The sequence below is a fragment of the Eumetopias jubatus genome, unplaced genomic scaffold, assembly GCF_037043125.1.
Source record: "Eumetopias jubatus isolate StellerSeaLion01/CBP00866 unplaced genomic scaffold, mEumJub1_p1.0 scaffold_12, whole genome shotgun sequence".
Taxonomy (NCBI): domain Eukaryota; kingdom Metazoa; phylum Chordata; class Mammalia; order Carnivora; family Otariidae; genus Eumetopias; species Eumetopias jubatus.
In genome coordinates this window covers 90,482,436-90,498,347 of record NW_028274818.1, presented here as the reverse complement: position 1 = coordinate 90,498,347, position 15,912 = coordinate 90,482,436, and the positions used below count along the sequence as shown (strand labels likewise).

The 15,912-nt window shown below is 43.8% G+C and overlaps 1 protein-coding gene across 2 annotated transcripts in view; it reads right to left on the bottom strand.

Annotated features, from left to right (window-relative positions):
* LCMT1 (leucine carboxyl methyltransferase 1) overlaps window positions 1-15,912 on the bottom strand; it is a 65,746-nt gene that overhangs the window by 34,509 nt on the left and 15,325 nt on the right. For both annotated transcript variants that reach the window (XM_028110200.2, XM_088029055.1), the window contains exons 2-3: window positions 3,973-4,064; window positions 1,987-2,108 (exon numbers count right to left, since the gene is read on the bottom strand). In XM_028110200.2, the coding sequence (XP_027966001.1) occupies window positions 1,987-2,108; window positions 3,973-4,064 (214 nt within the window). The remainder of the gene's footprint in view (window positions 1-1,986; window positions 2,109-3,972; window positions 4,065-15,912) is intronic.

Genomic DNA, 15,912 nt, shown 5'->3' with positions numbered 1-15,912 from the left:
ACTGAACACTAGGCCCCAAATAGCAAAGGCGTACTTAGCGCCTTAAATTAGGAACGATATGGTCAGAAATGTATTGTTTAGGTGACTTTGGTCTCCGCATGAAGAACGGATGGAGGACAAAAGTTAGAAGGATCTCACAGTTGTCCAGGAAGAAGGTCCAGGGAAGAAGTCATGGGGAGCCTGAACTGGGGGGGGGGGGGGGGCGCCACTGGGATGGATGTGGGGAGGCACTGAGAGGTGCTGGGGAAGTAGGACCTAACAGACTTTTCCAAAACGCAGACTGAGACAGATTAGGGATAGGGAGGGTCAGGAACCCAATGTGTGTGTGGGGGGGTTGGGACCAGCATTTAGGGGATCAAATAGGATACAACAGCTAATATCACAAAGCATCCCCCCCAGTGAGAGCAGGCAAGGTTTGCTCATTTGACCTAGACTCCAAAGAGCAAACAAGCATTTTTTTTTAAAGAAACGCAGATTAAAAAAAAAAAACAAAAAACCTTTGGACCAATATAATTATCAAACAAACCAAAATTCCTCCATAAAATCTTTTAGACCCTATGCTATTAGCCTTCCTCACTCCTGACAGATAACCTTTCTCTTGGAAGGGGTACCTAGGTCTCGGTGTACCTTGACCAAAAATAAAAATGCCAGACTTATTCATTATTAACCGACCTACATGACGGGGGAGAAACCAAACCTCGGGACCAAGGGAAAAGGGAGTTGGGCTGAAAGGAGGCTTTTCTTCAGCGGCTTCTGCTCATACTGCACACGTTCTGCCCCTGCATTCTGTTCCAGCTCCTTCCACCACACCATGGTCACTGAGGTACAGACACCAACGTGGACAGAAGACTGCAAAGACCCCCCTGAACGAGAACAGGGCTCTGTGTAGAGAACAGGGAAGGAACCTGGACTTGGAGGAGCTGCAGTCCATTGTCTGTTCCACGCTCCAGCCCCACTGGCTGTCCAATTTGGGGGAGACACAGGCTCTCATGCCCCCCTTTCCCTATCTGTGTAACCCACCCCTCCAGAGCTCCCAAGTTAATTCATGAGGTCATGGAAGTGCAAGCACCTCATAAATGTGAGCTCTCCTAACCTGAATGAAAAAGGCAGAGGCAAATGATTGATATCAGGCCAGGCTGAGGCTGCTGAGTTTTCACCTGAGTAATAGAAAGGTCGGGAACACTGATGGCCAAAGACCTTCTTATCAGGAGAGCTCATTAGGGACAAAACACATATGCAGGTTGCGTTAGGCCCACACGCTCTAATTTATCTTGGTAAATGTCTGCAAGAACTCTGGGGAAACTCCCGAACCCATCACTGCCACATGACTGACCTAATAGAAAAAACAGAAAAATCCGTACAAATGTACAGGAAAGAAAATGCAATGGGTGAGGGTGTCGTCGGGAACAGGTTGCACACTTCAATTCCAGCCCAGAATCCAAGACCAGTGCTTTGGTCCTGGTTCTGCACTAACCGGACCCATCTTCTTTCCTGTAAGTGAGCATAGTTACACCTGTTCTTGCCCCCTAACAGAGCAGGTGAGGGATCAAATCAGGGAAGAGCTACAAAAGGCCTTTGTGTCATATCACCATCACCCAGCCTTGCACATCCCCAAACTGTACCAAGGACACTGTCATGATGACAATAAAGTCTTCGTTATCGTCAATATGGCAGATGCAGGGGCTCTGGGTCTCACAATTCCACTGGCAGGGTTCTTCCACACGTGCAGAGGACATGTCTACAAGGATTTTTACCATAACCCCTGTTTGTAACAACAAAGGATGGGAAGCCAGGCGCCCATCCTTCACCAGGCTCTGGTGACATCATTTATGTGGCTGATGGTAGCAGCAGGTGCAAGCAGCTGGGGACAGGGGTGCAAGACAGGCAGTTACTGCATTCCTTCTGAATATATTTTTAACATTTTTGAACCAGGCGGGCACCTTCACAAATGAAACAATTCAGGAAAGAAGGGGAATTTTCATTTACCTTTAATCTCCAGAAGGTGGTATCCATCCCAGCCCCAAGATTTAGAATTTGACAATGACATTCTGTCTTCCGTAGAAATGCCTTTATCAGCTGACTGACGCCATGGACTCGAGCAAAATATCCTGAGAGAGAGACAGAGACAAGCTATCGTTCAGTGAGGTCGGAAATCATCCTTGCAGAGCCCACCCCAGGAGAAGAGAAAATGAGGACTCTCCTGCTCTTCTTCGGGGTCAGTGGTTTATCTCTGGACTTCATGGGAGAGAGAGTGACTTTCACATTCTCTTCCTTTTTTTTTTATTTAAAGCTTGCTAGAACCAAAGTAAGTACAATCTATTTAACGGTAGAATTAACTATCTTAAAAATAAAATGGTCCGTAAATTTACTTATGAAAGACAAGTCGGATCTAAATATTCCTTCAGGAAATGTGCTTTTTTGTGGCTAGGTGAAAGCTACTCAGGACTCTGCAAAAAGTCAAAATGACGAGATCATGATGAAAATAATATTTTGGGGTCATTATATGGGACAGATAAATGTCACAGCAAAAAAAGAAAAGAAAAAAAAGGCTATATTTCTTACCGTGTTCCCTTCATCTCCATCCATGCGGGTAAGAGCCTCTGTTTATAAAATGGCCTCATGGGGCACCTGGGTGGCTCAAGCGGTTAACTGCCTTCAGCTCAGGTCAAGATCTCAGGGTCCTGGGATCCAGCCCCATGTTGGGCTACCTGCTCAATGGGGAGCCTGCTTCTCCCTCTGCCTGCTGCTCCCCCTCCTTTGCGCTCTCTCTTTCTCTCTCTCAAATAAATAATATCTTTTAAAAAATAAATAAAATGGCCTCACAGACCATCTGCACTGTCAATAAATGGACTTGCTCAGCTCCAGGAGAATGGGAAGGTGGAGCAAAGGAAATGAAAAATAAAAACAGAGGGAAAGGAAGATAATATCTGTTCTAAAGCCCTGCTGCTTGAGTATAACTACTTTAAGAACAAAATTTGAGTAGCATTTAGAAACTTACTGCAATGTGACAAGGAATTCTATGTCTATTCATTCTCCTAATAAATAACTTGAGCTTCTACTTTATGTGTTTCTTGCATTTTATTTTTCTCGGGAATCATTTTTAATGTATGTTATAGAATATCGTCCACAACAGATTGGTTATTGGAAAAAACTTTAAAGATGCTCACAACACGCTGTTAGGGAAGCATTCTCCTAGTGGGCCCCAGTCTGGAGATGCAGCCCAGGCAGAGAAAGGAAGGAAGGAAGGCCGGCTGACACGCTCCCTGGAGCGCCCATCTCCCGGGCCCCCAAGGTGGGTCCCTCTCTCTGCAGCACTGGTTAGGAAAGCTGCCTCAGGAGCCAGGGAGGGAACCTGAACCCAGGCCTGGCCCCATCTCCCCGATGCCTGGGTTCACCCTCAGCTCCAAGTAAGGTCCATGTCCTTATTCTCAGGGACCACCAATTTATACTTTCTTTGCATTTCTTATAGAATCTACCCATGGGCTCCATCTTTAGGGCCAGGATTCCCTGCATGCCCAAGGACTGTGGTCATTTGGTCAATTTCTCAATCTGGCTGAGACTGAGACACCCTCCCGTCTCAAATCCTTTCACTGCCTTGATAAAAAGGACTTGCAGAGCCTAATAGTGTCACTATTATTTTACTAAGGCCATGAAAGTAATTCCTTACTTGAACAGTTTACAGTAAAAAATAATATGAGTGTCTCTTAAGCATATAAAAATCATCTTCAACTTCACCCCCACATAAGAGGAATATAAAATAAAATTACTGTAAGATACCATCCTTCCCGTATCAGATTAACCATGATGAAAAGGTTCCTAATACACTGTGTCAGTGAGGATGTTGGAAAATAAGCACTTTCATACGCCACTGGAGAGAATGAACACTGGAACTCTCACTTTTGTAGAATGAATCCCTAAAAGCTCAGGTCTCTGGGCTGATGAGGGGACGCTGGGAGGGAGGGGGTCACTTGCCTCTGTTGATTTCGGGGGCCTTCCTCTCCTTAGACAGTCTTACAAAATGCTGGATGTAAGGGTCATGCCAGTAGCCAAGGCTTACTGCAAACCTGGAGGAGGAAAGGAGGCAGGTGAGTTGAGGTCAGTAGGATCTGACCCAGTTCTCAGGAACCAGGTCAGGAAGGAAAATCATCTACCTCAAAAGGCCAACAGAGGCACATTCGGTGCTCCATTACAAATGTCAGCAGACTCAGCCATATGTCTTGGTGCTCCCAAACATGGCCCCTCACCCTCCCCACGGCACCCATTTCTACCCTCTCTTTACTCATGTGGCTAACTCCTTCTCCAGGACCCTAGAGGACAGAACCTCACCTCATCCCTCACCAAGAAGACCTGCCACCACTTATTCCCTCAGCAAACTTACTGGCGAGAGCCACTCAGACAACTCTGCTTGACCAGAAGTTCTGTGTCTGTAAGAAAGGAAATCCAGGATTGTTTTGTAAAACTCACGAATGACTACCTAAGCATTTCCCTCGGCTCTGTATTAGGTACCAGTCATTGCTCTCAGCACGTCATAGTGGGGAAAACCAGGAACAAAGAAACACAACAGCTACAATCTAGAAAATGCCATACTAGCCTGCACTCTCTGGTCTACACAACCTGCAAAATGCTATGGTAGCCTAAACTCTCTCCTGTCTACACTACAAGGAATCAAAGTCTTAGTGTTCTAACCCAGGGAGCTGAAGCCCAGATTACCACTGAAGGTCTTCTGGCAACTGTGAGGAAATCAGCCTTACGACGACGAGAAGTAGGGAAAGGAGCCTGGATCCCTAAGGCCATGTGAAGCCATTTTGGCCCTTGCCTCTCAATGGATATCTTGTGAATTAATAAATGTCTTTAACATTTCAACCAAATGGAGGGGCACCTGGGTGGCACAGTTGAACGGCCAACTCTTGGTTTAGGCTCAGGTCATTTTCTCGGGGTCCTGGCATCAAGCCCAATGATGGACTCCATCCTTAGCCAGGAGTCTGTTTCGGGATTCTCTCTCCCTCTCTCCTTCCCTCCCTCTCTCTCGGTCCTTCTCCCGCCCCGCACTCTCTCTCTCTCTAAAATAAATAAATCTTAAAAAAATAAATAAATAAATAAATAAAAATAAGTAATAAATAAATCAAATGCAGTTGGTCTTCTGTTACTTATAGGCTGAAACATCCTAAATGATATCCTGAGCCCATTACCTCATTTCCAGTCGTTTGATGAGTAAGGTGAAAGAGGTAGGGTGTGTGTGGGGGGAGCGGGGTGTGTGTGTGTGTGGTATCAACCAGCTGGGTTCTGAGTTTCCAGAAGCAGACAGATATCATATCTTCTCTTTGTATCCATTGACAAGGCTTACTGCTGCCTTGACTACAGTCTGTGCTAATCCTGTACATGCACCCCCTCCATTCTCTCCCATGAGGGCCATGTGGCCACAACCACAGATACCCATAAGGAAGCACATGCCTTCGGCTACTCAAGGCGGCTACTCAAGGCAGCAGCTCAACACAGAAACACACAAAGTACGCACTAAGGGACACAATTTGCTACAAGCCTAGATTGTCAAGGAAAACTGACCCACAGAGTTTTACAAGGGTGAACAGGCTCCATTGTCTAAAACAGTGCTTTTCAAACAGTGAATTGTGACCCATCCATGTCATAAAATCAACGTAGTAGTCTGCAAATCCCCGTCTTAGAAAATGCAGTCAACTAGAGTAAACTAGAAAATAGGAGTAGGCATTACACACTGTAAGAGTTAAAGATTGTTTTGTGAAGCTTTTGCTGAAGTGTGTGCTCGGGGTTTAAGTGCCATGAAAACTCTTTTCTCTAAACAAACAAAACAAAATAGACTCTTTTTTTTTAAAGATTTTATTTATTTATTTGAGAGACAGACAATGAGAGATAGAGAGCACAAGAGGGAAGAGGGTCAGAGGGAGAAGCAGACTCCCCGCTGAGCAGGGAGTCCCACGTGGGACTTGATCCCAGGACTCCAGGATCATGACCTGAGCCGAAGGCAAACAAAATAGACTCTTAAACACAGAAAGGAAACCGGTGATTGCCAGAGGGAAAGGCGGGGGTGGGTGAAATTGGTGATGGGGATTAAGAGGTACAAACTTCAACAAATATAAATAACTCACAAAGACAAAATGTACCTCAGGAATATCGTCAATAATATTGGCTCAGTCGGTTAAGTGGCTGCCTTCGGCTCAGGTCATGATCCTGGGGTCCTGGGAACGAGCCCCACGTCCGGCTCCCTGCTCAGCAGAGAGCCTGCTTCTCCCTCTCCCTCTGCCTGCCACTCTGCCTACTTGTGCTCTCTCTCTACCGCTCTGTCAAATAAATAAATAAAATCTTTAAAAATAATAATAATATAATAACACTGTACCGAGACCGATGGTGAATATACTTAATGATGGTGAGTGCTGAGTACTGCACAGGCTTGTTGAATCACTATGTTGCACACCTGAAACATGACATTGTATAGATCAATTATATTTCAATAACTAAAAGAGAAAATTGTGTTCTCACCATTGGTGGTTTGATGAGCACTGTCCTCGAAGCCGTCATCTAGTGCCACCTAGTGGTAAAGGCCCTATCTGCAGTTGAGAAACAACCACAGACCAGTGACAAGAGTCCGCAAACACGGATGTCTGGTCAGAAGGGGCCTTCCAAATGACCTGGTCAACCCTGACATCCAGGGCAAGCACCCTTCAACAACACCGAGCCACTGCCTGAGCACACCCCACAAAGAAAGCACTCGCTCCCACGGTGAGCAGCTCTACCTGCTGATAAGCTGACCAAGCTGCCTTCCTCTAGGAGCTCCTCTCCGTACTTCCTACTGCCCTCTCCTGGATGACAAGGAGCAGCTTCTGTACCGCCCTCAGTTTAAACACTCTGGATCCAGACAAGCGATACTTGTTGAGTGTCCACTAAGTGCCAGGCACTGGGGATACAGTGGGGAACCCGGGAAGACACAGAGACAGAGACAAAGAGAAGGAAGAGCTTATGCCAGATGAAGGACAACAGCATGGGGGCAGGAAGCGCCTCGGAATGTTCCGGTAGCAGAAGGTAGGCAGGGAGGCTGAAGAACAGCAAGAAACAGGAGAAACCTCAGAGATTTCTAGAGTGTGTGTGTTCTAATTTCTCTGTTTCAAAATTTTTCTACACTAATCATGTGCTGTATTTCATTCTAAGACACCATCAATTGTAAGACTGAAAAAAGAAAGAAAAAATACTGCCAGTTAGTTTTTTATTGTTTAGAATTCTGATTTTGTGTTTATGGAAAAGCCCTTTTAGACTTTTTGAACAGAACGAAAGGGAAAGGATGAGTGACATGAGTTGGTTAAGTCTTCCCTTTCAGAAGATCTGTGAGTTTCCACACAACATTGACCTTCGAGCCGCCAAGGGCACTGGCAAGGCAGCATTTCTGAAGAGATCTCCATCATTGGATCTGAGATTTCTTTCCAAGCTCCCGACCCTCCAGGTGTAGGCTGTGTTCCTGAGTCTTTCTTGATCTCGTCAGAAGGTACCAATGGATGGTTCTGGAAGAGCAATCAGGATTTGTGCTCCTTCTTCAAATGGCCCTTAAATGGTATGTGGCCTGAAGCAGCCAGGGGCTGTGGGTGCAGTGGTCCAGCCACGCCACGAGGAAGACCGAGCACGTCCACGTGCACAGATAATGACAACTCTTAACATGACACACAGTGACTGCAGGACACATCAAGAATGAATCACGGGTGCCTGGGTGGCACAGTCTGTTGGGCAACCGACTCCTGGCTGAGGCTCAGGTTGTGATCTCAGAGTCTTGAGATGGAGCCCCACGTCTGGCTCCGCACTGGGCGAGGAGCCTGCTTAGGATCTTTCTCTCTCCCCTCCCCTCCCTACCACTGCTCACACGTGTTCTCACTCTCAAAAAGTTAAATAAATAATCAAATAAAACCCAAAGAATGAAAGATCCCGTATTTAGAAAGACCTTTTCTCAGTGTTCATTCAATCCAGTATTGCCCTGAAATTTTCATGATGTTCACATACCACCTGCTGCATTTAATATTCCTTTATATATTTTTAAAGATTTTATGTATTTATTTGAGAGAGAGAGAGAAAGAAAGTGAGGGAGAGAGCCCAAGCAGGGGGAGTGGCAGAGGGAGACGGAAAGGGAGAAGCAGGCTCCCCGCTGAGCAGGGACCCCCCCCCCGCCCCCCAGGATCATGACCCGAGCCGAAGGCAGACGCTCAACCGATGGAGCCACCCAGACGCCTCTTAATATTCCCTTAAATCAACTCACTTCTTTTTAGTACCCAGGTCTAACGTGCTACCTAATATTTTCTTCTAACACACCCTGTAATAAATATCTATTAAAATGTAAAATTTCTATCTGGGTGCCACCTCAAGTCATCTCACATTCCCCCTGTGGGAAACACTGATCTGCTCCAATCACCTGTTCATTCAAGAAGCACTGACTGACTTGGCCCCTTCGGCAGGAGCGTCACCTGCAACGGTGGGAACTTGCCAGGAAAGGGGTGACATGCCCTCCACCGGGTATTTCTCCATCGGAGGGAATGGGAAGGGGCCCTCCCCGCTCTCCCAGCCAGTGAGGGTCAAGGCCGGGGGTGCTTCATTTCACTTCTAATCAACACTCATGAGTGCTGGCTACAATGCAAGGCATTATTCCACACGCTGGACAAATAGGAACACGTACCGCCCTCGGAAGCACCCTCCGTGGAAGGCACCGCTTTACAGACAGAGGCCAAGGTTGTTTCCTCAAGCTGTGCAACCTCGGAGGAAACTTAATTCCATTGCTTTTCAAACCTACTTTCCCACTTGGACTTCCATCCCTTCCCCCAACACTTCAGTTGCTCAAATGGTGTCTGTGTGTATGTGTGTGTGTGTATGTGTGTATTTATATGCACCATATGTACATATATACGTACCTACAATGTTTATATCTGCAACTGTAAAGGTCAATCTGATACCCTTAGCATCAGTTTTCAAGTTTGGAATTTTAGCTGTGTGCTGCATACTGGCCTTTAAGATATGTTCTACCTCTCATTTTTAATTTTATCCTTGTTCTTTTGCGTGGATCAGTCTCAGTTTTTGGTTTCTATTTCTTGTTGGTTTTATTCTTGGTTATAAATGGAAGGCAGGAAGCAAAGTCTTAAGGGCAACAGACTTTGTACCTACACAGACTTGGAGTTTCTTTCCCTTCTTGTGAGTGCTGTTGCTTTCCTCAGATCCACAAGGCCTTAAGTGTTTAATTGCCTAGGGAAACAAAAAAACAAAACAAAACAAAACAAACCCCACGAACAACAGCCTGGGTGGCTCAGGTCATGATCTGAGTCGTGAGAGTCCTGCGTTCAGGCTCCAACACTCAGCGAGGAGACCGCTTCTCCTTCTCCCTCTGCCCTCCCCGCCCCCACCACTCTCACTCTCTCTTAAATAAATGAATAGAATAGAATAGAATATTTTACAAAACCAGAAAACAACACTAGGCCTCAATTAAATAAGACCCGTAAGCTATCATTTCCTCCCAAAGGAAGTTACCGGTATTGCCTTCTGGCTTCATCTAACAACCAGTGACTTCACAAGGATTAAGAGGATCTCAAATCTACTGTCTCTATTGCAAGGAGTCCCTGAACACTGGGCAAGATATTAAAAGAAAAGGAACCAACATTCACCAGAAGGTGAATAAGGAGAAGTCAATCAGAAAGTTCCCGTGGTACAATGTCTCATATCGGACTTACACAAGCAAACAATAAAAATAAAACAGTCAGCATAGAATAGAATAATAGGATACCAAGGATCTGAATAATGTTAAAGTACTTTTGGAAAAAATAAAACATTAATGAACATGTATTCTGAAAATTTTCTCCCAGTCTTGCCTATTCATTTTCTTAGTGCATTTATTTTTCCTTTGTAATTACTGCTTTTGGTGTTCTGTATAAAAAATATTTGCCTACCCCAACCAAGGTTGTCAAGATATTCTCCCATGTTTTCAGACAAAAGCCTTATGGTTCTAGCTTTTTTTTTTTAATATTTATTTATTTGAGAGGGGCAAAGAGAGCACACAGGGGGAGGGGTAGAGGGAACGAATCTCAAGCAGACACCCCGCTGAGCATGGAACCTGAGCATGACACGGGGCTTGATCTCATGACCCTGAGACCATGAGCTGAGCCAAAACCAAGAGTTGGACTCTTAAGAGACTGAGTTACCCAGGTGTCCCTGGTTCTAGCTTTTATATTTAGGTTTATGATTCATCCCAAATTAATGTGTATGTACAGAAATCAGATAGGGGTCAAGGACCATTCTGTTTCCACTTGAATAGCCACTTCATGGAGAATTATTCATTAAAAAGACCTCCCTTTCCCCCACTGACCTTATTTAACACTCTGGGCAAAAATCAATCAACGGTACTTGTAGTGATTGGTCTATTTTTGGATTCTCCATTCCGTTTCATTGATCTATCTTTATGCCAAAGACTTTGAATACTGTGGCTCTGCTATAAGTCTTAAAATTAAGCAAGAATAAGCAGTGTAACATCTTCAATTATATTCTTTTTTTGGAAGACTTCTTTGGCTATTCCAGACCCTTTGCCTTTCCATATACATACAGAATCAACTTGTTCATTTCTTCGAAAAAAAAAAGAAAAGATGGCTAGGATTTTGACTGGGATTGCATTGTTTGCATGAATTAAGTCGTGGAGAACAGAAATCTCGATGACATTGAATCTTCCGCTGCATGAACAAAGCATATCTCCCATTTATTTCAGTCTTCTTGAATTCCTCTCAACAATGTTTTATAGTTTTCTGTGTAAGGGTGTTTCATGTGTATTATCAGACTTATTCCTAGCCAGTTTGCTTTTTCGTTGTTGTTTTTGTTTTATAAGAAGGCTCCACACCCAGTATGGAGCTGAGTATGGAGCCCAATGCAGGGCTTGAACTCACAACCCTGAGTTCAAGACCTGAGCTGAGATCAGAACACAGATGATTCCTCAACTGAGACACCCAGTCACCCCAACCAGTTTATGTTTTTGATGCTACTGTAAATATTTTAAATTTTCATAATCCCATCCATGTATACTTACAATGCATCTAACTGGCAAAGAATTCCTAAGCAGAATACATAATAAACTCCAATAAGTCAAAATGAAAAACAACATTAACAACAAAAATGGGCAAAACACTTGAACAGAGGGTCCACAAGATATGTGGGAATGCCCAATAAACACATGAAAAGGCGCGAAGATCATTCCTCACCAGGGAAATGCAATGTGAAACCATAATGAGATGCTATTTCACCCTCACTGACAACACAGAATGTTAACAAGGATGCTGAGCAACTGGAGTGTTACTATATTGCTGGTGGGAAGTGTAAACTGATAAACCACTTTGGAAATTACTCTAGCAGTTCAATATATCCCCTCGCTGTGACTAAGCAATTCCAAGAGAAATTTAAGACTTCTATAAGAATGTTTATTGTAGCCTATTCACAATGACCAAAATCTTGGATAGAACGAAATGTCTAATCATCAGATGAACAGATGAACAAATCATGGTTTATGCATACTACATACAAAGCAGGAAACTACACTGATAAAGACTCTCTCCTTGACCAAACTCTAGCCAGTGTCCTCTGAGCCATCGTCTCGACTAGGCATCAACCTTGCCTTATCATACACAGACTCCAATAAACACTAACATAGCTTCTTACAGCTCAAGCCCCCACCCTAGGAAGACACCAGGCCCCCTTAGTGCCAGCCTGAGGAAACTCAAGGCATCTACTGTTTGTTCAGCCAACAATGAAAAGTTGGGCCCTTGTCTCCCAGTGAGCAAATCCAGGTGGTTTCACATGGACCAACAGCTTTCCCATTTTTTTTTAAACCGTTTTTTTTTTAAAGATTTTATTTATTTATTCATGAGAGACAGAGGGGGAGAGAGAGAGAGAGAGAGAGAGAGAGAGAGAAAAGCAGAGGGAGAAGCAGGCTCCCAAGGAGCAGGGAGCCCGATGCGGGACTCGATCCCAGGACCCTGGGATCATGACCTGAGCCGAAGGCAGACCTTTAACCATCTGAGCCACCCAGGCGCCCCCATTTTTTGTACTCTGTTAGTTCTCTGATGTTATTCCCTCCTGGCCTTACTGCCTCATTCTCTCTTTAAAATGTCCTCTGTACAAATTGAGCTTGAGTTTCATTCATGCTGGACTCTTTTCTTGATTGCAATAGTTATTACTGATTAAACTCTGTCCTCGAAACTTTAACTAGGATCTGGCTTTGTTTATCTTTGATAAGTGCACACAACCTGGATAAATCTAAAAGAACACAATGAGTGAAAGAAGGCAAAAGGATACATCATGCTTGATTCTGATTATACGACATTCAATAACAGGCAAATCTAATCTACTATAGATTCTGAAATCAGAATATAAACAGTGGGGATAAGAAGACTAACTAGAAAGAGATACAAGGGAAACTTCTAGAGTTTCATATATAGTTTATATCCTGTTCTTGGTATTGCCTTCTGGCTTCATCTAACAGATATACAGTTGATCTTGGTGGTACACAGATATACAGTTGATCCTTGAACAACATAGGGGTTAGGGGTATGGACTCCGGTACACTCAAATATTGGCATATAAATTTGACTCCCCAAAAATTTCACTACTAATTGCCTACTGTTGACCAGAAGCCTTACTGAGAGTATAAACAGTTAACACATATTTTATATGGTAGATGTATTATATATTGTATTCCTTCAATAAAGTACAAAAAAGAACATATTCACAAAATCATAAACAAAATACATTTACAGTACTGTATGATATTTATTGAAAAATCCACATATAAGTGGACCCATACAATTCAAACCCATGTTGTTCAAGAGTCAATTGTATATATTTTTAACATTCATCAAACTGAACACTGAAGACCGGAGCATTTTATTTCATAAATTATCTCCCTGTCTCCCCTGCCCTTCCACCTCCATTCTCTTCCTTCCCTTCTACCTCTGTCTCTTAAGAATACCTGGTGAGAGATGGCAAAGGAGTAGGAGACCTGGATTTTGTCTGGTCCCAGGAATCCAGCTGGATACAGACCAAACCATTCTGAACACCTATGAACTGAACAGGACATCAAACAAAAGAATAGCAACAACTCTCTGAACAGAAAAGCGACCACTTTCTGGAAGGTAGGACGTGCTGAGAAGTGAATCTGAGGCGATATTCGGGAGGATAGACGGCAGAGCACGGGGCCTCTGTCGGCCACTTCTGGTGAGTGATAGAGCTGCGGAGCACAAAATCGGAACATTTAGAAGTCGGCTCCGCTGAGGGACGTCGCTCCAGTGGCTAAGCGGGGGGTGGAACACTCGCGGGACAGTGTAGTCTCAGGACCGTCGGGGTCACAGAAAGACCAGAGGTGCCTGAGTGCGGCAGAGCTCCCAGGTATCAGAGCGGGGAAGCCAGCCGCAGAGACGGAGCCGAGGCGCGGGCTCTCAGCTCGGGTTTGCCATAAACTGTGATCCGCGGCCCAGTCGGGCCACTGCTCCTCCAGCAGGGACCCAACAAGCAGCTGATCTGGGGAGACTCCCTTTCCTCCCCCAGGAGGAGCAGCACAGGAGTGCACCGCAGGGATCTGCTGGGTTTGGAGACTACACACTAAGTCGGGTGCCAGAGATAGAAACGCTCAATCACAGGCCAGGTGAGCATGGAGTGTGGCCGGAGACCAGGGAGCCGGGAGTGATTGACTGCTTTTCTCTGGGGGTGCACTGAGGAGCAAGGCCTCGACGTCTTGGCCCCTCTGGGGCGGAGATTGGGAGGCCGCCATTTTCACTCTTGTCCTCCAAAGCTGTACCGAAAGCTTGCAGGGAACAAAAGCTCCTGAGAGCAAACCCGAGCAGATGACTTCGGCTGGACCCGGCAAGGGCAGGGCAATTCCACCTCCAGCAAGGACATTTGGGAACCACGGCAACAGGCCCCTCCCCCAGAAGATCAGCAAGAACAGCCAGCCAAGACCAAGTTTACCGATCAATGACAACGGCAGTACTCTAGCAATAGGGGAATACTGCATATAGAATTCATGGCTTTTTTTCCCACGATTCCTTAGAGTAATAAAGTTAATTTTTTTTAATTTTTTTTTTAATTTTTCTTTTTCCCTTTTCAACCAACATCTTACCAATGTCTTTTTTAAAAACTTATTTTTTATTTTTCATTTCTAGAGTCATAGCTATTCCTTTATAGTAGTTACCCTTATTTTTTGGTATATGTATATATATATGTTGATCTCTCTTTAAAATTTTGAGATACAGTTTCTTCTAACAGATCAAAATATACCCTAAATCTCTAGTGTATGGCTTTATTCTAGTCTCCTGCCTGATCACATTCTCTACCCCCCTTTTGTTTTTAAACCCTCTTCTTTCTTTTTTCAACCAACTTCTTATCTTATCAATTCCTTTTATAAAATTTTTTAATTTTCATCTTTACAGTCATATTCCAACCCTTCATACTATTAACCCTTATTTGTGTACATATATAAGTTTTTCTTTCTTTAAAATTTTGGGAGGCACTTTTTTCTAACAGACCAAAATACGCCCAAAATCTAGTGTGTGGCACTAATCTATGCACCAGCCTGATCATATTTGATCATATTCTGGTTTTTTTGTTTTGTTTTATTTTTGTCTTTTTCTTTCATTTTTCTTTTCTCTTTCTTTTCCTTTCCTTTTACCCTGGTTTCAGGTCTTTTCTGATATGTTTAGTGTATATTTTCTGGGGACATTGTTACCTTGTTAGCATTTTGTTCTCTCTTTCATTTATTCTCCTCTGGACAAAATGACAAGACAGAAAAAATCACCTCAACAAAAAGAACAAGAGGCTGACCGGCTGCCAGGGACTTAATCAATACAGACATTAGTAAGATGTCAGAACTAGACTTCAGAATGATGATTTTTTAAAGATACTAGCTGGGCTTCAAAAAAGCATGTAAGTTAATAGAGAAACACTTTCTGAAAAATAAAAGAACTAAAATCTAACCGAGTCGAAATCAAAAAGGCTATTCATGAGGTGCAATCAAAAATGGAGACTCTAACGGCTAGAATCAATTAGGCAGAAAAGAGAATTAGTGATATAGAAGACCAAATGATGGAAAATACAGAAGCTGAGAAAAAGAGAGAGAAACAACTACAGGATCAGGAGGGCAGAATTCGAGAGATTAGTGATAGCATAAGACGAAACGACATTAGAATAATTGGGATCCCAGAAGAAGAAAGAGACAGAGGGGCTGAAGATATACTGGAACAAATTATAGCAGAGAACTTCCCTAATTTGGGGAAGGAAACAGGCATCAAAATCCAGGAGACACAGTGAACCCCTCTCAAGATCAATAAAAATAGGTCAACACCCAAACACCTAATAGTAAAACTTACGCGTCTCAGAAACAAAGAGAAAATCCTGAAACCAGCTCGGGAGAAGAGACCTATAACCAACAATGGTCAAAACGTTAGACTGGCAACAAACCTATCCACAGAGACCTGGCAGGCCAGAAAGGACTAGCATGATATATTCAGAGCACTAAATGAGAAAAATATGAAGCCAAGAATCCTATATCCAGCTAGGCTGTCATTGAAAATAGAAGGAGAGATAAAAAGCTTCCAGGACAAAAACTAAAGGAATTTGCAAACACAAAACCAGCCCTACGAGAAATATTGAAAGGGGTCCTCTAAGGAAAGAGAGAGCCTAAAAGCAGCACAGACCAGAAAGGAACAGAGACAATATACAGTTACAGTCACCTTACAGGCAATACAATGGCACTGAATTCAAATCTTTCAATAGTTACCCGAACGTAAATGAGCTGAATGCCCCAATCAAAAGACACAGGCTATCAGACTGGATAAAAAAACAAAACCCAGGTCAAGAGGCAAGATGGCGGATGAATAGGAGACCTGG